General features: G+C 38.6%; 1 protein-coding gene and 2 long non-coding RNA genes across 3 annotated transcripts in view; all 3 read left to right on the top strand.

The window, feature by feature from the left end:
* LOC135279403 (uncharacterized) overlaps positions 1-27,986 on the top strand; it is a 107,043-nt gene that overhangs the window by 77,383 nt on the left and 1,674 nt on the right. The window contains exons 6-7 of the long non-coding RNA XR_010346646.1: positions 8,072-8,156; positions 27,166-27,259. This is a non-coding gene — a long non-coding RNA (uncharacterized LOC135279403). The remainder of the gene's footprint in view (positions 1-8,071; positions 8,157-27,165; positions 27,260-27,986) is intronic.
* On the top strand, positions 4,077-8,058 carry LOC135279404 (uncharacterized). The gene is made up of 3 exons (XR_010346647.1): positions 4,077-6,568; positions 7,073-7,182; positions 7,313-8,058. It is a non-coding gene; the product is annotated as an uncharacterized LOC135279404 (long non-coding RNA).
* On the top strand, positions 8,909-15,247 carry LOC135279401 (leukotriene B4 receptor 1-like). Its single transcript, XM_064386803.1, has one exon. It carries the CDS (start codon positions 12,862-12,864, stop codon positions 13,870-13,872), a length of 1,011 nt encoding a protein of 336 aa, XP_064242873.1. The 5' UTR covers positions 8,909-12,861; the 3' UTR covers positions 13,873-15,247.

Genomic DNA, 27,986 nt, shown 5'->3' on the forward strand with positions numbered 1-27,986 from the left:
TACGACTACAGTTGTTCGGTCGTGATAAAGTCTAACAGAGAAGTAAGGGCATTTGCTGCAAAACATGTCTAAAAATAAGTAGCGCATAAAGGGGCGTGGTCAGAATGGTTGAAAGCCGAAGTGCTTGGAAGAGCTGGGAATTTTAGTGTTACACGATCAAAGGACTGAGCATCTGATAGAGAAGCTTCTGGGCACATCTGCACTTCAGGCAACACCCAACTAACCTGAGAGCTAATTGGTGCTGAGGATCCCTGGGATCAGGTGTTTGGCAATACTAAGAGGAAAAAAAATCATTAGACCTTTATACATGTAACAAGAACAGGTAGTCCTGTAATTACAGTAATTTGGAGCCAGAAGTGTTATAAGCCTTTGTGCTTCAGCAATACCAGTTAGCAGGGGCTACGTGCTCCGGTTGGTGTGCAGGTCGTCTGATGAGTGGCTGCCTGTGTAGAGGAATAAGGAAGGGTATGCACAGAAACAGAAATTAAATACAGGGGAAAATGGCACTTGGAACCAGTGTAATCACAGCTCATGATCAGTAATGATTGTGCTGATGGACTGGATAAGGTTTCCTTGATTCAGTCATATCTGTGACTCCTTCTGTGGAAATGCACTTTCTGATTTAGCAATTCATGCTCAGGATAAAGCTATTTCTGAAAAGGTTATTTTGCAACAGGAGCACTGCACTGTCTACTTCACAGCTTCCTACATCCCCCAGTGGGTCTACTAATTTTCAGAAATGTTCTTACCTTGAATGGTTAATACATGAGCATGAACAATATCACAAGTGAGTGAAAGACAAGTAAAAGTAGAATTTCTGGCCTCACTGAATTCAGTATTCAACAACTTCTGTACTTCCTGGAGAGAGACATGTCAGAGATCTGTGTGTGAAGGCAGAATCTGGTAAATCAGATACACAGCCTGCTGAGAGGAGTTTAGGAAAACTGCATTGTCTTGGCATTAACATGGAAGGAGAAGGATACATCTTCCTCCTTAAATAAGAAAATAAAAAAATAACAATTCAAGGAAGGTAAGGCTAAGTCTTAATCTAGACTTGCCTTTTTCTGGGCAGAAGCCACACCTTGTATGTTTACAACCAACAAACCCAAAGACAGGTGCTTAGTCACCATGCAAGTGTTGACATGAAATGACCTCCTACTAATTCAAACTACAGGGTGTGCAAGTGTGACTGACTAAAACTGATTGCAACAGGGAACCTCGTGTACGAATTAAAAGTTACAAAATGCAGCAAAAGGCCTTATGGGAGGGTAAAACACTATTTAAAAGAATGACTGTGTCTGAATTCAGTTTTCTCTCATACTCAAAAGCCCCAAAATGCACATGTCCAAGCAGCCTGGCTGGGATCACTTGTGCTGTGACACAAGGTTCAAGGAATGACACCTGTCAAGCCCTCTGCATCTTGTGGGTTCCCTTGGGTGCCATCAGAGCATCATCTTGGGACAGATTTTCTGTGCCTGGCTGTAGGCCTCTAATGGCACAGGCCCTTTTTGCAGTTGTCAACATTTACAAGTGCTCCTAGTGATTATCACATATGTATCACTTCTGTAACCATTTCCTCATTGATTCTACTCAAGATGTCTTCAAACCAAGCTTAATATTTCCTTTACAAATCTCTGTGCTGTTTTGACAGCTGGGAACATATTCACACTTCATTAAAGTATTCTCCATCTAATTCTGTCCCAGGAAAACCTTCTAAGCACCTAATAGTTATTCCTGCAAGCCCAGGCTCTTTAGATAACTGTCTTTCAGCTGATAAATCAAGAAGCATTTGTTAGTTATTTCTTTTATTGTCTCCTTTTGTGAGGTCAGGACATTTGCATTTAAACACAAAGTGCATTAAGCTCTTTGCCTCTGTAAGGTTTAAATATGCACAACAAATTTCTGTTTCCACACTGAGTGCCATCCCCTATTGTCACTAACACCAACAAAGCCAGGAACCTGGACACACGGCATTGCTTTCCAGCTGATGGTACCCTGCTATTAATTGAGTCAGTGTAACTATTTCCCAGGGCTGCTTTGTTAGAAGAGCAATCCAGCTCTTTCTCCACAGAGAATGACTTAACAACAGGGATTTGTAGATGAACAGCAGTTCAGGAACATGGCTGTGTGTAGCCTGACAAATCTACCAGTCATCATCCAAGGCAGATTCAAAGAATAACAGAACCAACTACACATCTGAACAGCCACTAAAATTCCAGCCAGCTTATTATTTTATGAAATATATTTTATATACTGCTTCCTTCACATGTTTGGTATCCAAAGGTGGCTAGAAATGGAAAATGAAGTTTTAACCGTTAAAATTGATGAAAGGACTGCATCCTTTTCACTTTTGTATGAAGTGAAAAAAAAAATCATTATCCATACTTCAGAGGCCAGTTTGTTACCACTGTAGAATTTTTTTTATGTGCATAATCCATCTTCTAAGAAAATATTCTTTTCTTCTTCCAAAACACCCACACCATAGAGATAAACTATATTAAATGCCAGAAACCACAGTATCAGTAGCATTATCTTTGTTTAAGACTCTTTGAGGGCTTGCACTCTTGACAAAGACCATGAATTGGATATGAGTTTGCACACTGGTCATTTAAGAGAAACAATCCTTTTCAGAAATCTACTGTTTGCTTAAATGTCTTTTATTTGATTGAACAGAATTCTCTGTTTGCCTCTGATCCTTGCCATTGAAGTGGTGTTTGTATTGGCTCAAATACCCTCAAACACAATTGTGCTGACTTACACACACAGGTAGAAGACAGCTAGTTTCAATGAATGATGTGAAGAAAACCAAAAGCATTATGCCAAATTTACTCTGTCAATTGCAGAGTAAATGCAACTTACAGAGTAAATTGCATCTGTCCTTGCAGCTCAGTGCAGTAGCACAGTCCCAGGACACAACCTGACATGCATTTGAACTGGGGCTGCAAAGACAATTCTTCCTTTCACTTCTCCCTGCTTCCTCAGTGCTTCACATCCACTTCTGTATTGTTCCCCATGGTGCTGCTCAGTAGCATTAGGATAGTGAACAAAACCTGTGTTCCTCATTGTCTTTAAAGCTAAATTTGATTACACTGTCAAACAGGGACTAGAAAAAAGGGAAGAGAGAACTTGAATAGTGGGAGTACTGAAAATGCAGGCTTACATAACCATCAACCCACAAACTCAGAGCCAAGGTAGAGTAACCACAATTAACAGCGTAACAGTCATCATCTCTCCTATCTTCAAACCTTTAATCCATATAATAGAGATCATATTACTTCTTGGGCTCATGTTTTGCTAAAGTAAACCAATTTGTCCTTGTAAATAATCCATGTAATAAAGCTCCATAGTAAATTGTGAGGATTTAATTACTAACACTTGGAATTTCAGAATTCCTACTCAAAGAGAATTGTGTTAGAATCTGGGAGTGAGAAATTCTTAGCAAGAGTGCTCAAACTTAACTAGTTTTACTCAAGATTTACTCAGAGTTGGTATTTTGGGTTGGACCACTAAAGAATTTTGAAATTGGAGCTTAGCAATATATGGAATTGAAAAAATAATTTAAAAATAAGAGGTGGCATGGGAAGATGAAATAGAGAGATATGATTTTGTGTAGGACGAATATATGAGGAAAAGTGTTGAAAATATAATCCATGTTGTGATGAAAACTGAGTAGGTTGAACCCTCAGGCACAGTTTATGTCTTGCACAAGTTCCCACAAAGTACAACAACTTCCCAGCATATTGCGAGAGTGGTAGAACTTTTTGCTCTGCAGAGACTTGGGCCCTCTGAGGTAGAAAGCTGACAAGGTGGTTTAATCTGCAGACAAGGTACTTTTTTTCTGTGAGGAAGAGATTTGGAGAAAAAGCAGAATTTGGTATGCTGTCACTGTAAGGCTTAGCAAGTCTTACAAGACTGAGTGTGTTTAGAGAGGGCCCAGTGCCACGAGTCAAGCAGCAGCATCTCAGGATTCTAGTCCACATGTAATGAAAAGACAGGAGCCGCTGTTTAATAAGCATTTCAGTGTTCCATCCAGTGTCACACCTGTTTGGTATCCCAGCTGGACACAGTGTCAGGGAAGTCACAGGCCTTAGGAAATCTGCTAGCTCAAGAGCTGCTTCTGAAGAGACACAGCACTGCTGCTACAGATTAGTGACAAAAATGAATCCATCTCTGGAAACACAAGTGTGTCCAGAAGAACTGAAACTGCTGGCAGTAATTTAGCCATTTATCAAAGGGGATGTTGGTCTTTGTCTAGTCTCCATAAGGTTTCTCTCACTCATTTTCAGTGCTAAATTTTTCCAACACTGAGGGATGGAAAACCATCTGACCCCAATCACATATGTTGAGAGGCTTCCCTGCAGCCTATAAGAAACAATCTGACTTCCTCTTTAGTTGGTGCATTAAAAAATGAGAGTTCACCTGAATTTAAAGGATATGTAAAGATTTTTTTTCTTCAGTTATGTCTCTGGCTCTGAAATTTGTATGCAATCCCACTAAGTGATGCATCTGTAAAGCAAATGTCATCTTAGATATGAAGATGTAATGTCTGTAGAGAGCCATTTATTTTCTATCCCTTAAATCCAGATTACCACATTAAAAAGATATTAATGGGAAAACTGACTATGCTTAAGAACCAAATAGAACAGATCCACATTTTACCAAAGTTTCTTGATTGACATTAAAAACAAACAAAATTAACAAAATTAACTAATTGTTGAAATCTGAATTTTGACTGCCACTGAATGCAAAAAGAAATGCTGATCTGCTGTTTGGCTGGTACCATGTCCTAAAGTAAGGCATAGATAGGCTACAAATGCACAGGCACTTTCTGTCCCATCCTTTGGGTGGATTAAGTTGAAAAGCATTGCTTGATGATTCCTGTAAGGACACAGTTGCCTTCTAGACTGAGGGACACAGGCAGCTGGGAACAGTTCATCACGGGGAATGGCTGAATCAGCAGCATCATGAGGAGCATCGTGTGAGGCTCTGTCAAACATGTCAGTGCAGAATACAGTTACAGGGAAATTAAGCTTGGAAGGAACTGTTGAAGGTCGTTATTTTAATCTTCGTGTTCAAATCATAGCTATGATCAAATTTGGATCAGGACAATTATTTTGATAGTTCTGTTGGGAAAATAAGTGAATATAAAGTGAAAATTCTAATAAAATTCCACTATTTCCTTTAACACATTCCTGGTGAGAACACTGAATAAAGAACATTTTAAACAGGGGGCAGTGAACTGACCTATCATGTTTTAACCTGCATAATGATATTTTAGAGGCCCTTGTGAACATATTAGAAAGGGGAAGCTTGCCAAAGGCTATCTGGGCATTGTACTTTGAGAAGATGGATTTATTGAAAAATTTTATTCTAATTAGTATGCTAAAGACAACTTGAGATGTTGTAAATATTGTTGACATGCTTCACTGACAATAGACTAACACTCATAAGAGTTTCTTCATGGTATGGGAAAATTAATTTGGCTATCAGTGTTTGGCAGCTGGATGTGAAGCTGCTCAGATTACAAGCCAAAGAAGCAGTAAAAAATGGGTACTGCTATCATGTGACATAAAAACAAATTTTCTGCTGAAAGCAAGAAATACATGAATGTTCCTGTAAAAGTTTATACCATTATGAGGCAATTGCAACTCCTCTGCTTGGACCTCATTCTAACATAACTTGTGAGAACAATTCTGCTGTTTTTGTGCTGCAAAGATGCATTTGATTAGTTGCAGAGAGCAGTTCTCTCAAAGCTGCTCTCTTACTCTGTTTTATTGGATATTTCCTCTTTTTGGGAATCTGCTAGACAGTAGTGATGTTTTTCTGTTGTGTTTATGTAAGATGCTTGTTCTCAGATAATACAGGAAGACTAATAGTGTTTAAAATATGAGTTCTTTATAAGTGCATAGGTAAAACCCGATTTTATATCCATTACAGTTGTCTTCTTGATAGCTGTATAAACCTTTATAGAAGTTAGTATTACATGATGACAACAACCTAGCAAATCTCTTATAAAATAAGAGATGTATAATTTATAAATTATAAATTGAACCTGGCACTGTTCAAAACAAAGTCAGTGGTCTAGAACATGGAAAAAGTTTTGACTGGATCTGTGATTTGTCATGCCAAGATGGATCCATAGTAACTTGATCAATGGATGCTCATCAGCAGTGTCTACCAAGAGTCTTAGCGATGTTTTCTGCAATATGTTTTCTGTTTTTCACTCACTAACAGATCCCAGAATGTGCCATAACCAGCCCTGTGGATGTACTGCACGTAGCAAACACTTTGCTGGGCCAACATGAGATACCTGCAGCTAGCCCTGAGGGGAGCAAGGGCATCAGATCTGCAACGAGAGCTTCAGTGACACCACAGTCAGATACCACAGGCCTTGGTGAATAGTCACAAACTCAAAAGACAGGAGAACAACATCCTGAGAGAGAGAGGAGTCACACATTTGCTGTGTCAGAAAAGAGGAGGTGTTAAAGAGATACCGTTCAATACCATGGAGGATTAAATGCTTCCCACACAGCCAGACATAACAAGACACAAAGCTACCTAGGGAAAGGTACCAGGTGCAATTAAAGTTACCTTTCACACAGCACCAAATAATGGCTATTTTAGATTATATTTGTCTTCTAGTGGTTTAAGCACAGAATAGGACACACAGCAGAGATACAAAGCTCTACCAGTCAGGGTATAAACATATGGTTTAAGGATTACAAGGTAATTGCATCACATGAGGATCTCTATGATTCTAAAGCATCTGGAGTAAATGAAGGAAGAATGACACAGTGACCTTTGGAACAAAGTCTTCTAAATCTTAGAGCACAGACTGGCATTGAGAAAGACAAAAGCTAATTATTATTTTTGTGCTTTAAATGTAAACTAAACTAATCCCCAATTAGAAAAAAAAAAGACGTGTTTGAGTGCAGTATGGTCAGCCCTGTTGCACTGCAGCAGGGTGAGACAAACAGACTGAAGATGAGGAAACGTTGAAATCTATGTGTCTTGATTTCTTTCATTTTCCCTCATCAGCACACTGTGGTTTAATTGAACTATTGAATTTCAGAACTAGTCTGTTCCTCTGAATGAAACATAAAAGACCTGAATGGAGAGACAATGAGAAGAATGAAGGGATGACGAAAAGCACGGGAGGATTTCTTTGTGGGGTATAGGAAGGTGTGTAGGTATATTCATGCATGTAAGAATTTTTCAGTCTGCAGCTAAGCAATGACTGACAGATGTAGGCTTTAACAAGGGAGGACTGTGGAAAGCATGAACACAGGTGTGGTGTTTACTGTTTTTCCAGCAGATGAACTGTGGGCAGCCAGCTGGAGCCAACAGAACAGCAAAGAAACAAAAGGTGGTGGTTCTTCACACAGCACAGATCAAAGCTGCAGTGCTACAAGTTCACTGGAGTTCAAAGATAGGCTTAGGAAGTCTGCTGAATAAATGTCCACAAAGCTTTATTAAACACACAGAAACCATCCCTGATCCAAGAAACTCCTCAGCTGTGATTGACTGAATGCCAGAGAATGTGTAGGACAAGTATAGGCACACATGGCTTGTTCTTTCAATCTTCTCTAAACACCTGCTTGTGGCTGCTATCAGAGACAAGATACTGGGCTAAAAGTACTTTTTGATCTGACTCAACAATAGAACATAAAAAATAAGTCTGCCTAAAAACACATCATATTTTTAGGCTCAAAAGTCAAATATAGGAAAAATAAGACATCAGCTTATTTTAGAGTCTATTAGCTTTACATTCTATTAAATTCCATAAATAGATACTTGTTTTAACTAAAAAAAATGATGCTACCATTTTCTGCCAGTGAAAACACTTCATTTAATGGAGAAGTTATCATTATTCACAGTCATTTCTAATATTATATAGAAATTCTATAGAAACAACAGCTCAGATTACAGAATGATAAAACATAACCTGTACCTGAAGTTTGCATATCTTGCATTTTTTCCATACAGTATATTATGTGTGTGTTTACTGTTTATCTGTTAGTGTGGCTCTGTGTAGCATCTCAGAATGAATCCTGACTACTTGTTGTTTCAGATTAAGAATGCTTGGACAAGACCGTTCTGAAGGGCAGCGTGGCACAGGGCGCTGGTTTCTCTGGCTATGCAGAACAGAATGTCAGGTATGCTAATTACTGAGTGACTGAGCACACAGGCATTCCCAACACACACGTGGTGGCTGCTACAGAGCAGAAGAAAGATCTTTGTATTCCCTATAAAATCAGTACAGGCTGCTAATTGCAGCACAATTAACCAGCCTCCTGACACAAGGCCACAAAGTCAAGACTTCATGTCACACTGCGACCGAGGTTAAGTCATGTGCAATAAAGGAATTAAATAAGTCTTCAAAGGTGCTCAAATCTGCTGGACAGGGTTGTTTCACAACCCAGAACATCATTACTTGATCTGCTTTTCAAAGAAAACACAAAAATGGAAGATACACTGAAGGACCAAATGTTAATGTAATTACCAAACTTTCCAAAGTTTGTTCCTTCAGAGGCATAGAAAATGAAATTTATTTATTAAAATTAATGTTATTTTTTCTTGCAGAGGGAGATGTCCTTACCAGATCAGTTAAAACAGAATGTAGCACTGGAAATGGGCATGTATCAAAACAGAACTGAGAGAGCTAGAAATATGAATATTTAGAAAATAATGTGATGTACAAGACAAAAAAAAAGACATTGTGATTTTCCCCCATAAGTTTATTGAAGTTCCACTCACAATCACCTAACTTTCTAATGCGAAAGAAGCAATTCTGTGCAGAGCCATGGCCTTGAACGCTGCGCACGCAGGGCAGAGAAAAGCAACACCTCCGGGCCTGCGGGCTCAGCCAAAACCCAAGGGATGGTTTCCCAGTGCCGCCCTGTGTTGCAAACACAGAAGTGCACGGACAGCCCCTTCCATGTGGGCAGAACAGCTGGTGCTGCTGCTCAGGCACTACAGGGTATCTGCTCGTGGGTTTTTAATCACAGCTCCTTCACTAAGACATGCTCTGCTAAGCACTTTCTTTTATCACTGCTGAATAACAAAAAGATACATTGATCATATAGCAAAATAATATTTATGTGCAATCTCAGTAAACAAGGTAGAAATGCCAGTAGGTTTGGCTAAACAATTTTAAAAAATCAAATCCTGTTTGGCAGCAAATCATCCAAGCAGTATTTGTCAACTGTAAGTTATTACTCAAAAGGAAGAGCATATAAACTGCATATTTGTTTTACTCAGTAGCAACCATGGTGCCAGATACGTTTATATCATTAAGGATTTTGGACAACAACAGTTTGTGTACAAGTAGCTACTTAGTAGTAGCTGATTCAGAATGGGCCAGTCTTGCCTTAAATTGTAACAAATCTATAAATTTACTGTTCAAAAGTTTGTATTTTAACAGGACACTAAAACTGTATACATTCATAATGTCAAGAAAAGGTGTCTGTAAGTTTTTCCATAATCTCTAAATAATTGTTATTCATATTCCTGCTTGTAGTCAGAATAATGAATACAGTTCTCCACTGTCTTGATTAACTCTAACACCTCTAATCTAATGCACCTGGTATCTCTGTACAAGGAAAATATTTCTCTGTGGTTTTCACCATGGAAACATGTTCTGATTGTCAGTGATCAGTCTGGTGGGGCAGGAAAGATGCCAATAGGTAAGCCTGTCTAATGCACACACAACAGGTGCCTTGGAAGCACATCCCTGTCACAAATCCTAAAGCAGCTTTCCCTGAACATAGCAAGGAGGAAATCTTTTCTCTCAGCCATATCTCTAGCCAGCCAAAAAAATGAACATAACAAGCAGGAATATCTTTTCTCATACAAATTTTTAATAATGTTAGGATACTGATTAACAGCAATGCACACAGCACAGACTATTTCAAACTTCATAGTGCAAAGTACACACCTTTTATTACATTCTGGAACTGATCCCAAGTTCTTCCTTAAGTTATTTTCTCTCTATAAAGCAGCCCTGGGAGTGTTCCCACGGGCTGCTGCCAAACACTGCAAGACCGTAGAAATGTCTGGTGTGTGTCTTTTCCTACACTGCACTTCCCTTTGCAGTAATTGCAGAGCAGAGAGATTATTAGCTACTGCACATCCCCAGGAAATCCCACTTACATAGGAGCCCCTCCTGTAATCAAAAAAGCAGTAATTAGATCAGCTGTGAAGTAGCCTATAGTTCTCTGATCAAGGCAAAGGCAGCACTTTCACACTGCCCACAGTAGCACATGGACTTGAGTTTGTTATAAAACATTTGCACAAATCCTGCAAATACACCTCGATGCAATGGCTGAAGAACTGAGGGGTTCAAGCTAATTACTTCTTTTCTTTCACATTAACAATAAATGAGGTTATAACATCAATTTGCAGCATCTCAGTAGATACATGATACTTGACAATCATTATTCTACAACCACTTACTAGACAAACATAGAGGATCCTTCTGACTTTAAAAGTCTTCTTGGTAGGGTTCTAAATATAAGTTCTAGATTTGCCATTTGCCATGTATTAGCTGCTCTGTAAATCCTTACAAGGGAGGCTCTTACGGCATGGAAGGATGGATACACTTTGAGCAGACACTCTTAGCCCAAAGTCTCTCAGCATTTTGAAGTGAAACTCTGTTTCTCAGAATAAATATGTAAGAGGTAGAAATATCAATTACAAATTACATTTAGGGATGCAAACACGGCTGTTTGAAAATGCTCAGTGGTAGTGTAAATTACAGAACATCCACAAGAGGGAAGCTCATGCATTCCTTCAGAGTAAAACAGACAATTTGAAGGATGAGAGAAACATACACCTGATATTTAAGGCAAAGCAAATTCTATTTAAATACTTTCACAGCAGTAGCATGGACTTTTTGGAAGCTTGGAAAAATGGCCACAAGATTGTAGCTACACTTAGCTCACTTATTATGACATTAAAATTTACTTATCAGCATACCTTATTGTTATCTACAATTTCTAGCAGTTTGTGTATCTTACTGCTCCACAGGACTTTTTGCAATTATCCCAGCTTTCAGTCAAGCAGAGTTTCTAGTAATCAGTGTAGCTTTCTTTACTATCTAGAATCTTTGGTTATGTAGGCTTTAGTCACCTGAGCTCTCTGCAATTCAGGTCAAAGTCTTGATAATCAGTGTGTGACACAACAATTATGATCTAGATTGACTTTACTTAAAAAACCTGCCAGTCCCTGCAGCACTGGCTGACAAGAGGCTACTGGACATCTCTCCTTGATTGTCTTTTTCCAATAAAAATCTGCAACTTTGTTCAATCTAGATATGCCACTGGCAATAAACTAAAAATAGTCAATGAACATACTTCTGGAGAAATAATGTGTGTAAAGGTGATTTCATTGGAAGAAGATATACTGCCCAGCACTTCCTCCCATTAGTTAATTTTCACAAGTGGTTTTCAGAAATTCCTTTCAGAGTACAAACAACTTGTTTCATTTTTTCCCCTACCCAATATTTATTAAATGCAATTGAAAATGAAAGGAACTGGAATCATGGATCAGATTAAATCCCAATTAAAATCTGTATTACACAAATAGTATTTTGAAGATATTATACTTGACTTCAGTGGGGTTATTCTGGATTTGCTTTTGATCTCATTATACTCTTACAAGAGCAAAACCAGCTAAGCTGCTTTGGGGGTGCTGATGTTACAATCCTTTTTCCATGGTAAAAAATACTTTTTGGCTTAACACTATGCGCTACATTTGCCAGGTTTGTAAAATTAGGGAAATGATCTGTATCACATTCTTGAATTTAAGAAAGCTATAAATAACTCCTTTGTTACTGTGAACTTTTTTTAATGGTAAATACCCTTCCAGTTCCACTTCTTGAATATTTCAGTTGGCTCTGCTGTTCTAGTTCCTCCTTTGACATTTGAGAAATGAACTTCAAAAGATGTTTTGAAATCAGCATAACAAAATAGCTTCATGGTCTTTGGCCAGCCTCTGAAGAACTTATGATTCATTTAGGATTTGAGTACTACACTGACTACCAAGTTTCCTAGGAAAAATCATAAAAGTCATAGCCCATTGCTGGCACAGCAGGAAAATAATGTAGTCATATCTTTTCTCTCTGACGTGGAGCATTTCCTTCTACAATTCTACATCCAGACTGAATACTCTGGTGGTTATTGTTTGGTAAAGAACTGCAATTTCCCAGAGAATTAGAAATACAGCTCCTATCCACTTTGTTGTACCAGTACAATACAAACAGTTGATTTCCTTTATGCCAGGGTATTTCTAAAATATGATTTACTGTTTTGTGCTGAATTAAAAAAAAAGTTGACATGAAGGTAGTAAGCACAATTTTTTGTGCTTTAAAATTAATGTCAAACATATGATGCACATTTGTCATTTACCTGACACCCCTCTTTGCTTTTTATTTTTATAAAATAAAGTGCTGAGTTGTTCATAGGAGCAAGAATAGAATAGCATAAAAGGGGGTTTTTTCTCCTCACAGCCATTAATTGGATCAGTAACATCAAAACAGTAGCACATTTCTTTAAATAGGGACACTTTAGAAAGACCACCAACATGCTATAAAATTTGCTGAAGCACAATGGATGTATAATTAACAGCAAAGTCAGGTCCTGCGCTGTATTTTTACTTTTGCTTTGTATGCAAAAACACCCATCCTCCTAAACAACAGGAACTGCTATATGTGGTCAGATGTCTGTGAGAGGGAGCATGAGGCTGTGAGCTCACAGTCTGCATTAGCCTTCAGAACATCAGAGGAGAACTTTCAAGTAGTTCACCAACACCTGCAGAATAAAAGCGGAGCACAAAGCAACCAAGAACGGAAGAATTTCCAGAATGAGTCAAGCTGAGGAAAGCAGTGGCCACTCGACATGGAATATTGTGAGGTCAGTAGTCTGCATAATACTGGGCTTGTCATTTCTAATTGGCACCCCTGGGAACTGCATCGTCATCTGGACTGTTTGTACAAAAATGAAGAAAGTATCTCTCTCAGTCCTGCTGATCTTGAACCTGGCCATTGCTGATGTCCTTGTACTGATCACTTTACCAATCTGGATTTACTCTTTTGCTGACTCATGGGTTTTTGGAGTCATCTTCTGCAAAGTGCTGGTTTTCATTATTTACTGCAGCATGTATGCCAGTATATTTCTGATTACAGCACTCAGCTTGGAGCGGCTACTGGCTGTGTTTTACCCTTTCACAATTCAAACATACAGAAGAAAAGACAAAATTTCTTTGATTGTGTTCCTCATTTGGTTCCTGTCTATTGCCTTTGGCATTTCTGTCATTCCATTTCAAGAGACAGAAGAAACAGACGGTCGACTTCTATGCACGTGTCGCAACTACTCTTCTAATAGACAGAAAGTGTCCTATCTTCTGCTGGAGACCCTTGCAGGTTTTGTAATCCCTTTCTTAATTATTTGCACTTGTTATGTGTGTGTTGCAAGAAGAATAAGCAGAATGACTTACCAATCCAAGCAGCGATCAGAACGTCTCATTGCCAGCGTCGTGGTGGCTTTCATTCTGTGCTGGTTCCCTCACCACATCTTTAACATCCTGGATATCATTTCTATTGAAATAGAACTCTCCAATGAGGAGATGTCTTTGGCACTGGAAGAAATTGTAGACAAAGGAGTGTACATCTCTGGAGCACTTGTATTCATCAGTAGCTGTATTAACCCTCTGCTTTATGCTTTTGCTGCACGAAGGTTTCAGAACCACCTGAAGTTTGCCAAGATGTCAAAGCTGTTTGAGCAGATCAGTCAGACCGTAACAGAGGAAGAGAAGAAAAGAAGTCTGGTTGTAGCCAAACATGAAGATCCTTTGGCAGGCACAGAAAACCTCTAACAAGGAACTCAGTGAATAATCTGTGTCATTTCTTCAGCAGTCCTTTTTCCTCATTCTCTCAGTTTTATTTACTGAGCAGTCCAGGGAAAGCTGTAGAGAAATAAAAGCTCTTTGGGTTTTTTCATGTGTGTTTTATAAGAATGGGCATTAACAATCTTGTTCAGTTCATAAATTAATATTCACATCATTAAATGAGTACTATTTCATTGTTGCTGAGAACCTCGGCGAGGTGGCTAAAAGCTAAAATTGTGAGGAATATAGGGTTGTTACTTTCCATTAAAATTATTTCTGATTTCTAGAAAGTCTGTGCGCAGAAAACAGAAAAGAACTGCGTGTGGAAAGGAGAGACTTCGAAAGCTTAAAACTAATGAAACTAAGATTTTTTTCAGAAAAAAAATATTACATGTTCAAAAATCCTTATACAATCTAAAGTTTTAAGAAGTTAAATTCTATATATGTCTAAAAATGGTTTTAAAGTGTACTAATGACACAAAACTCTTCTGGGTTGATGGAAAATCCAAAGCTATTTTTTATTCATTACTATATTTAGGTTTGAAATTAATAAGTGTTGTTCACACAGTCAAGATCATTTACTGCATTATCTTGGGGTAGTAGGTTTGTACAAGTCAAACATGGAGTATGAGAACTGTGTTATATGGCAAACATCACTGCAGACTGCATGCTGTATCTGATGGCAAACACATTGCATGCTTCTGTGGCAATTTTATGTATTATATATATGTACTTTGAGTATCCTCAAAAATTTTGATTCAAAGAAGTTAAGCTTCCAAGATGTCTATTAAGTTGTGGAAGAATTGGATCAGGCTCAGGTGAGGAGGAAGGAGACATCCTTCCTGTTATTTTTATGTGTAAGGAAATTATGGTAGTAGTACATTATGGTAGTAGTGTCTCATATCAGAAGGAGTTCACCTTGCAGATAAAAGAGTTATATTTTTCTTTTTTTTATAGAATAATGGATTTTGCCATAGGAAACCAATAAAATTAGTGTTTGCAAGGGCTTTAGTTTTGTGAATGTGGGTAAACTCACTGTGAAAAATTACATGGCATCAAGTGTTTGCTTTTGAAGTTTTATTTATTTCAATTGTGCCTAACATTTTTTACAACTGCTTTGTAAAGTTTTAAGTCAATCATTTGTAATAAGATCAAGATTACTGATTATGAAGCATATTGTAATTTCATATTCCCTGTTCTAGACAGCTGCTAAATAGCTACATTACTCATCTTTACAAAGAAATTGCAAATACTAACCAGCCATTAATTTTTGAAATTTTGAATAATTTTGAATTTTGAAGTGAAGGATATTTGAATTGTATTAATTTAGCTTGTAAATGGAAATAAACATGGAGAAGTAAAATCCTTAGCTTCAAATGGAAGAATATTTTTTAAACTTTGCATATATATTTTTTATTCCTGCTTCTTATCAAAAAGTATTTTTTCTCCTGAATAGGAGAGAAGTCCACAGCACAGAGGGTTTTCCTTCAACAGGACTCCTCCACCGAAATTAAGAAAACTTTAGCAAGATCTTGTTTGTGGCAAAAAGTAAACAATAGATGAAAGCCTTTAGACTTGACCACATCCTTTACCTAGCACTCTTTTTCACCCCTCTAATGGCATTTAATTGTTATAGGACATTCAATATAGCAATGTGACATTATCTCACCAAAAAAGCAGCAGTTTCAGTTATCTACTCATAAAAAAGTGAAGCTGTATTTCCCAATATGTTCTTGAGATAGGAATCACTCACTATTCAACAACAACACAGAACAGACCAGATTTGCTATCTGACGAGCACATGAGCACTGCAACTGAACTTCTAGACCACAAAGAGTCAAGCATTTCTCAACTCACAAACAACCCAAGCAAACTTTAGTACGAGCTGCCTGGCCAATATTTTCCTTTCTATCAGTCCGTGCCTGATTTTTCTGCCTCAGTATTAATTCTTCACATTTTCTCCACTGCTTTTTACTCACAGTACTGAAGTCCTTGTACATCAGGAGGCCTATCGAGGAGCTAGAGCTGTCTCTCTTAATTTCTCATTAATGGCCTTGTTTCTATGTCCAGTAGACAGTCATCTCTAAGAACTGTGTTTCTTTTGAAGGCTGTTTGAAAAGTACTAGAACAAACTAAAATAGCAACATTAACTAATTTCATTTTTACATAGAGTAAATAGAGTTAATTCTTGCAGTTGGTACACACAGTTAAAATTCTCACTGATTTAATATTTTTGTCAGCAGAGCAGTCACGTAACTGGGACCACAAGAGTCCACCTAAAAACACAAGCAGGTGGCTTGGCTGTCTGCTGCTTCCTTGAGCACGTACACATCAGCCCTAGCAATGCAGCCAGATTTTGCACTTCACCAGTGCTGACATGCTCTCACATATATCTGCTGTTCAAGCTAGATCAAAATAGTGACCTCCTAGTAACTCAAGACACACTCAGATTCTCCTGGAAAATAGAGGCTTCGTGTCATTTGAGTTCCTCTTTTTTTTTCTTTCTTCCTAACCCTTCTACCCTTGTTTATGAGGTCTGCTGTGTGGTTTCATTGTCCAGCTATTTCTCATGACACAGCAAGGCAGAAGGCTGAGCTAAGAGAGGGCCACTTCAGTCACCTGAGTGAAATCACCTCAGACTACACTGAAGTACAGAGAACATCATGTGGAGTCAGTGCAGCACAGCTTAGAACACTGAGTACTAGCAGGTGACCAAATAGTTTGAATTTCTCACATTTGTAAAAATTAATCATCTTTTAACCATTATCTCTTAACATTTCAGTATTTCCCAGTCTGAAACTTGCTGTGAACATTCCATGGGTTCACATCAGGATTTTTTTTCATGCTGCCTAAAGTGAATTCATGTTGTATTAAAGGGATTGAAGGAAAGCCTGAGGAATTTTTAGCTCACACAGCCAATATACAGGAAGGATAGAAAAGGACATAAAGAAAAAGCATCAGCCTTACACTATTTGTTGACTGTTGACATTGAAATGTTTCTGTAAGCATCATGGTAAAAGAGTTATAACAGATATCTGGATTAAAACAATGGAGCTTTGTGAATATTTACAGGCAACTCATGATTTAAGGAGTAGCACAAGGGAAATCAGAGATCCTTATTTGCAAGAAGAAACAGGGCAACTGCATTATATTAAAGAAAAAAAATTAAACCTCCAGAACATTTTCTAGGAAGAAGTAGAGCAAAAGGCACCTTTTAAAGACAGTTAAGGCTGCAATTATGGAACTCTTAGGGTTACAGTTAGCAGGACTAACTGAAAGATTTTCCTGCAGTGCCTGGGTGAAAGGAATAAAAGAAACTGGAAGCTAACAGATGGTACAGAAACAACATAGGAATCTAATTTCTTTCACATTCAAGCAAGAGTCTGATAAAGAATAAATATTTCAGAAGATGCAGAAGTAGCAAATATTAACAGTGGTGAAGGTTTTCTCTGCAGGTTAGGGTACAGCTCTTTTATTATTCTCTTTTCTGCATATATTGGGAAAAGGGAAAACAAAGGAAAAGCTATTGGCTTTTTAAAGTGGAAAAAACATGAGAAATAAGTTAGTCAAGATTATCAAGAATAATATAGACTTAAAATGGAATTGAGAAGTTCAGCCATGAAAGCTGGGTATAGAAAGAGAGCAGACAGGGAAGTGAAAAGTATTCAGCTGCAAGACAGTTTCAGATTTTTGTAAATGCTTTCTCATCAGATGAGTTAATCACTGAAACAGTTCCTTATTAAAAAACTTCTCAGTGTGATCCACATTAGTGCTCAGTAGTTTCCAATATCCAATCCAATAAACCAGAGTTTAGAGAGACATAATCCTGTCCTCTGAGAAGGTGAGTAGGTTATGCTGCTCCTGTTAGCATTAAGAGCTGGGTGTGACCAGGGCTATGATAAGGGACATCAGGATTTCAGAAACTTTACAGCACTGTTTACAGTCCTAAGAAAGTTCTTGCTCTGTTAGGTATGGAGATAAGTGGGTTGTATATATTGAATTTCTTTGTGTCTTCTTTCCCGTTAAATCAAATATGCTAAAAATCATGTGGATGGTGCTTTGTAAGATTCAACATTTTAAAATAGATTGAAATTGAAGAAATGTTCAGATTAGAAGAAAATTCTTTTTATGGATTGTGTAAAGTCTCTGATTTAAATGATGGAATTATTGAAAAAGATGCCGTGAAGTCTTCAAATACAAGTTGAGCAGTCACAGCTCTTAAATTAGAAATCCCTGATTATACATCTACTAAACAGAAAAATCCACTTACTATTTATCTAATAGAAGTCAGCTATCAGAACTACATCTTGATTGCAAAAGTAACTGATCAGTCTTCAGTTTTGTCTGCACCTGTGTAGGTACTAACAGTGTGTGCAGTTAAGTGCATCACTATTTCCATGGACTATTAGCTAGGAAACAGTGTGAACTGCACTGAGCCACCTACAAACAGTGTATTGTGATTAAAGTGAAGGGGATGTCCAGGTGGTTGTAAATTGGAGGATTAGAAGTTTAGCCTGCCCTTACTGGATCTTAAACAGGAAAATCAGACTTTGCATTTTTGCATAGCAGACCTGTTCATGGTATAGCACATTACATAAAAAATTAAGGACTAAATATTTCATTTTATAGAATTGTGAATTTGTCACATTTCATTTCATAGAATTGTGAATTTGAAGCAGTATTTATGGCCTGTCATTGGTAGTGTCACTATAAGTGCCACAATATGAAAATAGCTGTGTGAAGATCACTTCTAGTCATTGCATCCCTGATGCTATGGGAATATATTACAGTGCAAACAATCTGAAAACAGGTTGCAGATTTAATACATTAACTCTACTACATAATTTCAGAAGTCACTGTAATATTAATATTTACTGTAGAATTCCTGGTGAACTCGGTGAGTAGTATCAGAAGCTTAAAACTCATGGACACTTTTTTAAGCATTGCAACTAACGAGTCATGTTAGTGCCTGTTGGATTTAAAAATACAGCCACAGAGTTTCAGCTGTGCTGTGGAAGGGAACATTATGTAGTTAAATCTGAGGGAAGCATTTAGCAGCACAGGTTTTTTACATGCCTTGTTCTCTCCTGCCACCATGTGGCTTTTCCATTTAAAAAAGTTAGGCTTAATTATAGTACTCTGGAAATCACTGAAACAAGCAGTGAAGTACTTTTTTCATTGTTTCAGTTTAAGGTTTGGGTCATTGAGACAAAAAGTTCACAAAAATCCACAATATTATGTTATGCATTACACTTCATTTCAGAGTGCTCTAATTCATCTCTTTTTTGTTCTTCAGAAGCTTAAGCCTTCATTGTTTGAAATATTGCATAAATTAGGCAATCTGAAAACGTCTCATAGAATGTAATTGCCTCATGCCAGTCCGTGAAAAGTCTGTGCTGGAAACAGCTTCTCCCTGCCACCCCTGCACCATGTTGAGGTGGACCTTGACTTGGATTTGAGTAGCTTGCATCTCCTGCCAGATGATATTACTGATTTCAAGGTTTTTGGTAGTTTTGAGATGCTCTCAAAAAGTTTCAAAAAACACTTGACTTCCTTGTGGTTAAAATTAGAAATGGTTCGTGCAGTCTTAAAGATATCCATGATAAGAAAATTGTGAAAACTTTGCCTTTAAGAAAATAAGAGAAGTGTTGGGACTGAAGCAGAAAACAGAATCAATAGATTTGGTTTCAAATACTCTTTTTCTGTATTGTAATGTCTAGTTTCTGTATGTAGTGGTTTTGATGCCTTTGAACAAGGCTTGGCTAAATCCTCTTACATTTGTCATGTTGAATAGCATAACATTAATTGATTAATCTTTTTAAATGATCAGAAGAAACTGATTTTGCTGAAGAACTTCTCATAGCACTACTAGGAAGAAGACATCATGAATTAAAGGTTTCTACCCAATAGCCATTTCCCTAAATATCCATTCTACCCCAAGATTTGCATTGTATGCTACACTAAAACCCAACTATTTTACATTACACACCTTATTTTGTTCTTTTACAGCTAAAGTAAAATGAAAATCAGAACCAGACCAAGGAGGACCACAGTGGTCAGTTGGGGTCACGTCAGGAAGTCAGTCCATAGGTCAGGACCCGTATCAAGACAGGGTACATGGCCAGGCACAGGCTTGGCCAGGGCAGAACTCAAACGGGCACCCCAACAACACAGGTCAAGTAGGGGGTGAAGGTCCAGACCTGAATTTATATGGATTCCCAGAACTAGAGGCAGGGTCTGTAGAGTGGAGGGTCATTAAGAGTAATTAGTGCACCCAGGGACCTGATACATTTCCAGCAGCGATACAAAGAACAAGAACAGGAAAAGGCAAATTATTCAAAGAATAATGCCCATAAGCCACAATTGCCATTTTATGTAATGGCTTAAATTAGGCAACTTTGTAAAAAGTGGTGGAGCTTCCTAGAAAAAATGATGTTGTTTTTACACTTTAACATTTTAATGTTGCTATTTTTTTCACTTATACTCACATTCCTTTAATATTACAAATGAAGAATTATAATATAAAAACTTCAGAATATTTTTCCTACATCTCACCCTTTTTCTTCCTTTGATTCTTCAATTCTCATCACAGTTTTTCTGTGTTTGATACACAGAAAGATATTTTGCTATCTACAAGATACAGAAAATAGCATCTTTTAACCACTGGAAACACAGAAATTCTCTGAGCACAAGAGCTAGGAAAGCATACACTGTTCTGATCACAAAGATGTTATCACACTCTGCACTGAGAATTTCACCTGCTGTGGGTCACTGAACTTTGGCTTGAGTTAACCAGACAGTTAAATAGCCCGGTGTAACTGTTGGATTGGCCAAGTGATAGGATCTTTCATTTAATTTCATAATACCATTGGTTGAATAAAGTTAAATATTTAGCATCCTGAGCACAAGAGCAAGAAATGAAAAATTCTTGGAAAGTGTTTGAAAACATAGCTGTGTAATTCCCAAGCACCAAATTCATATTGCATTGGTTATAGAGCCCTTGTTTCCTTGTTACTATACAATTTAACTCAGGTAAATAGTTTTAGGCACGCTGATAATTTCACAGAGAGGTAGTGGTGTAATTTAATCTTTTAAATTACTGGAGTTATCCATGAGTGCTAAAGTGTATCAAAAGCAATGAAGCTGTTTAAGAACCCAGGGAATATTTTGCTGTGTTTTTCCCTGCGGATGAGGGAGCTGTGGGAGGTGAGCAGGTCTCTACTCCAGGCTGATCTATGGCAGTGTGGTCTGTCCTATGCTTTCCCCACACTCACTTTCCTCCTTACAACAGAGGAATAACACCCCTTTTTGTGCTTCAGCTGCTCTTAGAGTTGCTGGGTTCCTAAATGTGTGTGGCAGCCTGGAAACACCACTTCTGGAGGAGCTGGGCCCCGCTGTAGGAGCTGGTGGCCCTTGTGGCTGCAGCCGGCCCTGCCTGCAGCAGTCCCAAGCAGGGCAGCTCGCTGCCGGCTCCTCAGGGCAGTCTCAGGCAGGGCAGCTCGCTGCCAGCTCCTCAGGGCAGTCCCAGGCAGGGCAGCTCAGTGTCAGCTCTCCTCAGGGCAGTCCCAGGCAGGGCAGCTCGCTGCCGGCTCTCCTCAGGGCAGTGCCTGGCAGGGCAGCTCACTGCCAGCTCTCCTGAGGGCAGTCCCAGGCAGGGCAGCTCAGTGCCAGCTCTCCTCAGGGCAGTCCCAGGTAGGGCAGCTCACTGCCAGCTCTCCTCAGGGCAGTCCCAGGTAGGGCAGCTCACTGCCAGCTCTCCTGATTGCAGTGCCTGGCAGGGCAGCTCACTGCCAGCTCTCCTGATTGCAGTGCCTGGCAGGGCAGCTCACTGCCAGCTCTCCTGAGGGCAGTGCCAGGCAGGGCAGCTCGCTGCCGGCTCTCCTGAGGGCAGTCCCAGGCAGGGCAGCTCGCCGCCGGCTCTCCTCAGGGCAGTCCCAGGCAGGGCAGCTCGCTGCCGGCTCTCCTGAGGGCAGTGCCAGGCAGGGCAGCTCAGTGCCGGCTCTCCTCAGGGCAGTCCCAGGCAGGGCAGCTCGCTGCCGGCTCTCCTCAGGGTAGTGCCAGGCAGGGCAGCTCACTGCCGGCTCCTCAGCGTGCCAGAGTAGCACAGTGAGACAGGAGCGAACGGACACTCCTCCAAATCCCACCTTGCCATTGATCTCTTTGCGCCAGGGAAATCCCTTCTCATTTCTCACATGTATGGGCAAAAATAAACACGCAGTGTGGCATTGCTAAGCTTGGGAAGTGAGGTTTCCCGTTTTCAGGGTAAGTGTAAACATTTCACCTTGGCTGCTTGAGGCAAAACCACTTCCTTTTCTTTCTCCTGGTTCCCCTTTCCACAAAGTAGCTCACCATCATTCCCGTTTAAGGAGAAGGATGAGGTGTCTCTGATGTATCACTGGTAAAGGCTGTAACTGTGATGTAGAATCTGCCTTAGATCAGTACTTTGCTGAAAAGTGAACAGAGAAACAAAAACAACCCACAGGAAATCCAATTTAATTTCTCTGATCAGAAGATAGAGATAAGCCTCTTGAGCTAGCAACTTCCTATATTTTGTTTAATATTGTAGTGCGTTCAATCTTTCAAAGAGCAGTATTAAATAAACAGTAATAACTAAAATATCCAATGCCAGGAAAAAACAAAGGATTTATCTCCTTTTCTATAACATCATGAACTAATTTGAAACAGTTAATTATCTTTGAAATCTGTTGTTTAAACTCTAACTCTGGGTGTGTAATGAATGATTACATGATAGCAAATAAGTAATGAAGCATTATATAAGGGATAAAATCCTTTTCCCTTATATAATAATATTAAAAAATATTTTTAAAAAAAATATTATTATATAAGGGAAAAGGATTTTAAATCTGTACATAAAGAAGTTCAGGAAATGAAAAATTCGGGTTTTTTGCAGTGGTTAACAAAACTGGTAGGACTTCTTTCAGCCCCTAAGAAGTTAGGGGAAGCCTTAGTAAGAAAGGCAGTAAAAGACAAGAAATATTTCTTCTACTGAATTTAGAACTGGCCTATGGAAACCAGAGCTGCAGGTGTTCGGGAAATAAGTGGTGCTGCAGGAATTTTAAAACTCTGTAACTTTATGAGCAGTTATCCAAGCCAAGGCAATGATACCAAGTAACCCAATCTACTGCCTCAGGACATGAGCAGGGGTCAGGAGGGCAGGGCACTCCCTTTAATGCCCCAACATTACCTGCACCTCAAAAGAAGAGTTTTGTTTGTGTTTTTTCTGAGTAGAATTCACATTCACAACAACTTCAGATGGCTGTTGATACTGGGCAAGGAGTGCAGTTTTGTATTTAATATAAAACATTCCCACAGACATTTCATTATGCCTCAAAAGGAAAGCCAGAGGGAAGAAGGGCTTAGAGGAGGTGCCTTGATGACCTGACTGCCAGCAAAGCCCCCCCAGCTCAGAGAGGCTGTGTGTGACTCCTGCCTGTGCTGTTATTGTTCCTGGTTTACAGTCAGGAAAACAGAAGGTGAAGGGAGCTACCCAAGGCTATACAGTAAATGGCACTTTAAGAGTGAGATAAGTGTTATAATATATTACCATAGTTAAATATAAGTCTAACAAAATTATCATCACAGAGCACAGGTGAGCAAAACAATTCAAAAATTTTATTATCAAAACACTTAGATTTTTAAAATCAAATTGATATAAATTCAATAGGAATTTCCACTACTTAGGTAGCGACCTCAATAGAGCTCTTAGGGAAGGTAGACTTCTTAAACTAGTATGGAATTTACCTTATTAGCATTTTCCAAGTAGCTTCCTGAATTGAGAATAAGGCAGAAATAGTAACAAAGAAAGTTACATTAAAATAATGCATTAAAGCTTAAAAATTAACATTTCCTCTGGGTACAGTTAGAATGACTGAATATATAGTAAAGCTATAAATAATTGCCTTTATAGACAAAGTTCCCTGCAACTTAATTAAAGTTCTATATTTTGGTTGCAAAACTTTCTAAATATATTTTAAGCAAAAGCAAGGGATAAGTAGTCATAAAGCATCCTGAAACAACAATTTTAATCTGGAAAAATAATTTTGCAGAAATTAAAAAAAAAAAACAACAATTTCCAGAGTGAACCCCTACATTTTAGGTATTTGATTTCAACATATCTCAGAGGTCAGGCTGAAGTCTCAGGTTTTATCTTACACTTATATGGAAGATCCTATACAAATATTTGGTTTGTGTTCATCAAAAGTAACCACTTCTTTTAGAAATGAGCCCAGAAACTACTGTAAGATAGCTTAGAAGCATGAAAATGTCTTTTTAGAATTATTAATATATTAGAGACCCCTGATGTATTTTCTGGTATGCTGTGTCATAATTTGTGATTTTAACATCAGACCTCTAAAATGACGTTTCAAAATGATTGTGTATTTTCCATGCAGATGTAATGAGCACAGGACAGAATGTTTGTAGATTATTTTAATTTTGGGCAAATTATACTTCAGGGAAGCCAAGGTGAAGGCTACATCTATACATCAATTCCAAATGGATTTCCTTCTCAGTCTACAACATTTTATCTCAGGAACTGTCTTAGTTTCAGGTGTTTATCATGGACAGCTTTCCTCAGGAATTCAAACATGTCTCCAGCTCGGGCTGCCATTATGCACCACTGCATTCAGGAGGGACAGTCCCCTGGCAGTGCAGCTGTGCAGATGTGCCATTGTGCCCTCAGCTCTCCATTCTCACCAGGTTACTCAGCTCAGCCAGCTGGGCTGGCCAGGTGCTGCAGATGCCACTGAACTCTTTTCTGAGCTTTAGTTTTGTGTAACACACCTACCTCAGTGCCTCTGGCATTTCTTTCTTTTAGAACCTACAATATTTACATACCCACCAGAACACAGAGAAAAATAATACCTGTTCAGAAAAGGTTGATGAGCTAACAAATTATCATTTTACCTTTTGTTCAAGCAGCATGAGGAGCCAGTCAGCACACAGGAACTGTTTGTGTTTGTGTGCACACATCTGTGTGCAGGGACAGACTCGGGGGGACATAGAGAAAGATTGGTGTACAGAGGGTGTCATATTTTCACAGTATAAATACATTGATTTAAAGCCATTAAAATAATTTTTCTAGAAAGGCAAGGAAAATCCCTAATGGTGCAAGGAGTTTGTTTCTGCAGAACTGCTGCATGCATTATTTCCCCTGATTAACTTTAATATGATCACTCCCAAGCTTAAAATTATGTAAGTGCTGAATGCTTAAATTTTCAAAGGAACTAAGTATAAAAATTTGCCCCAAAAGAGAGCTGGTTTCAAGGATCTTTTTCTTTTGGAAGGTTTTCTATTTAGTCTTCATGATGAGATTTCTGATGTCTACAAGTTTCTTTATTGCCACATGCATGTGTGGTTGGAATATGAGATCCATCTGCTATCTAAAAATATTGGAAAATTGTAACTCCCAGAAGAAAATAATGTTGTCTATTAAGAACAAAGGGCCCAAGATGGTCACATAGCCTGAATAAGTATATATTTTACACAAATTCCTGTTGGCTAACAAGGCATCATAAAGTGCAGATTTGTGCAGTAAGAGGTCACAACAAACCAGAGAAGGAACAGGTTACAGAGCTTCTGCAGAGCATGTGATGTGCTGTGTTCACACCCTGGCATGCCCTGTAGCAGCTTGTTTGTACATCTGTTCCTACAGGCAGTAGAATCCTTGTTTCACCTTTTGCTTATATTTTGTTGAATAGGGGCAACAGGCTGGCTATTAGAAATAGAAAAGTTGTAAATTGGCTAAATTTAATCTGAATACCGTACAAAACTTTCCTATATATCGAAGTATACATAAGGTATATTAAAGAATCAGGGATTTTTAAATATATAACCAAAGACTCTATAAACAAGAAAACAGAGAATACCACTGAGAAATTAAAATTTGAAAATGCAGATTGTCATCTATTTGCATAATATAAGGTTTTGAGTCTAAACATAAAACCCAACAAGCATAATGAGATTTGCAATAAAACCTAGAAGCATGTAAATCTAATACTAGCTTCCCTTTCTGTCATACTTTCAGTACTATAATAAAAAAGCAGAATAACACAGAAGAGGTTGGCAGTGGAAAATATTCCTAATTCAGCTTTAGGAAACTTCTGGGCAGATGATTTGGTTAAGATGAATAAGAACCATAAGGATGTGAAGATACAAGTCCAGGAGCAGTAACAGCACCTCCTCTGTGCACATGAGGGATGGCAGTGGCACAGTTCCCTCCACATAACTTCATGTATTTAACTAAGGTGCTTAAGTTACAAAACTGGCTGACTCCAGCTAAAAGCTGATTGCTGCCAGAAAACATTTCCCTCTTCCCTCTGCCCTTCTCCTGTAACCCACTCTGCTCCCAGCTATGTGATCCCCCTGTGACCTCCAGCCACCTCTGGAGCTCCTCTGGCTGCAGGTTATTCAACCTGATAAAACAACACAAGTTACCTTTGCCCACCTTCCAAGGTGTACATTTTTTGCCAAGTTAGTGGATTTTATTGCCTGACCTTGAAATAAATCAGATAAACTTCAGAGGCAACACAAGAAATATGTGGGAGAAAAGAAATAGGAGCTGGAAAGGTGAAGACAGGACTCAGTGCCCTCCCTCCAAGAACTGTTGTGTTCCAACCACTTGTCACTCTCTGGACTCCCTATTTAACCTGTAGAGAGAAGTAAGTAGTTCCTGAAGAAATTTAGGGGAAGACTATCCCCTAAATTATCCCACTATTTAGACTAGCAACTATACTTAAAAATAAGGAGAATACTTTCACAATTTATTTTCTTAAACTAAAGGTTTAACTTAATGGTATAAATACCCTGCCTTCCTCTTCCTTACTCTAAATCCAGCCTTCACAGCAAGCTGAAAAATATTCCATGGGTTTCAATGACTTTTTTTCCCATTGTTAATCTTTTCTGTGTGGCATCTCTCTCTCAATATTCCTTTTATTTACATTTCCAGGTGTGAGGCCATTTAAATTTTTTTTAACTTATTCACTGAATGTTTGATTCCATTGTTTTCTTTCAGTGAATGACTTCACTTACAGTTCTTCTCATTCCATCATTTGTATTATATCTTTTGTTCTTATTATTAGTATTCTTCTAGCTACAGAAATATGTTTGCACTCTTCTGTAGTTGCTTTGGCTACATCTGCTTGAATTTTCTTCTGTGAATGCTGTTTGCTATTGGACAACGTAATTCTCTTTACAATTGCTTGCCTTCTATAACATTTTATTTGGGGTATTTTTCCAATTACATATATTTTTCTATTTCAGGGTTTTTTCCCCCAGAAAGCAAAACAAAACCAGCCACAGGTGGTTGCAAAGGAGCAAGACTTCACTAGCAAATAGGAAAAAAGCCTCAGGAAAAGTAAGAGACAACATTTTTTATCACATCAAATTTATTCATTCATTTGTTTAACCCCTGTCAAACTGGCTGAATCAGAGATTTGACTTTTCCTTGTGTTATGGATCTAGCCAAGTATTTGTTTCAGAAGATGCTTCTACCACCCAAGGGACTTGACTCTCTCCAGTCCTGTAGCATCTTAGATCTGTAGCTGCACAAACAGGAGACCCCCTCAAACAAGGAGTGTCCTCCTGCCCACAGGTCACACAGGTGCCTTGGAACAGATGTGTGCTGTGGGAAAAGTGCTGGGAGCAGAGGCTGGAGGAGCCTGGGGCTGTGACTGAGAGGTGGGAAGAAAAGGGGAGCTGTGGCACTGCCCAGCAGAGCTATGGAGGGCTGGCTGCATGAGAATGTGAGTTTGGAAGCAGTCATGGAAATCTCATTTTAGTGCATGAAACGTGATAGGTCTGAAGATTACTTACAGATTTCTCTGTACCCAGGTTGCCTGTCAGATAAGCATTCTTTCTGATTTTACAGAAAGAAAATGTAGTAGATTAAGTAAACTCTATACAATTTTTTGGAAAACACAGCAGGTAATTTGGAAAAAGTGTCAAGACTTTCTGATTTCATGGCAGTTCTTTCCACATTAGGTTGTCTTTCTCAGAGGTTTTTGGTGTACTGGTTCTTTTTCTCTTTGTATCTCTTTCCTGGCAGTTGTAACATTCATATTACATTAACATTCACATTGAGT

The sequence above is a fragment of the Passer domesticus genome, chromosome 12 (assembly GCF_036417665.1).
Source record: "Passer domesticus isolate bPasDom1 chromosome 12, bPasDom1.hap1, whole genome shotgun sequence".
NCBI classification, from domain to species: Eukaryota; Metazoa; Chordata; class Aves; order Passeriformes; family Passeridae; genus Passer; species Passer domesticus.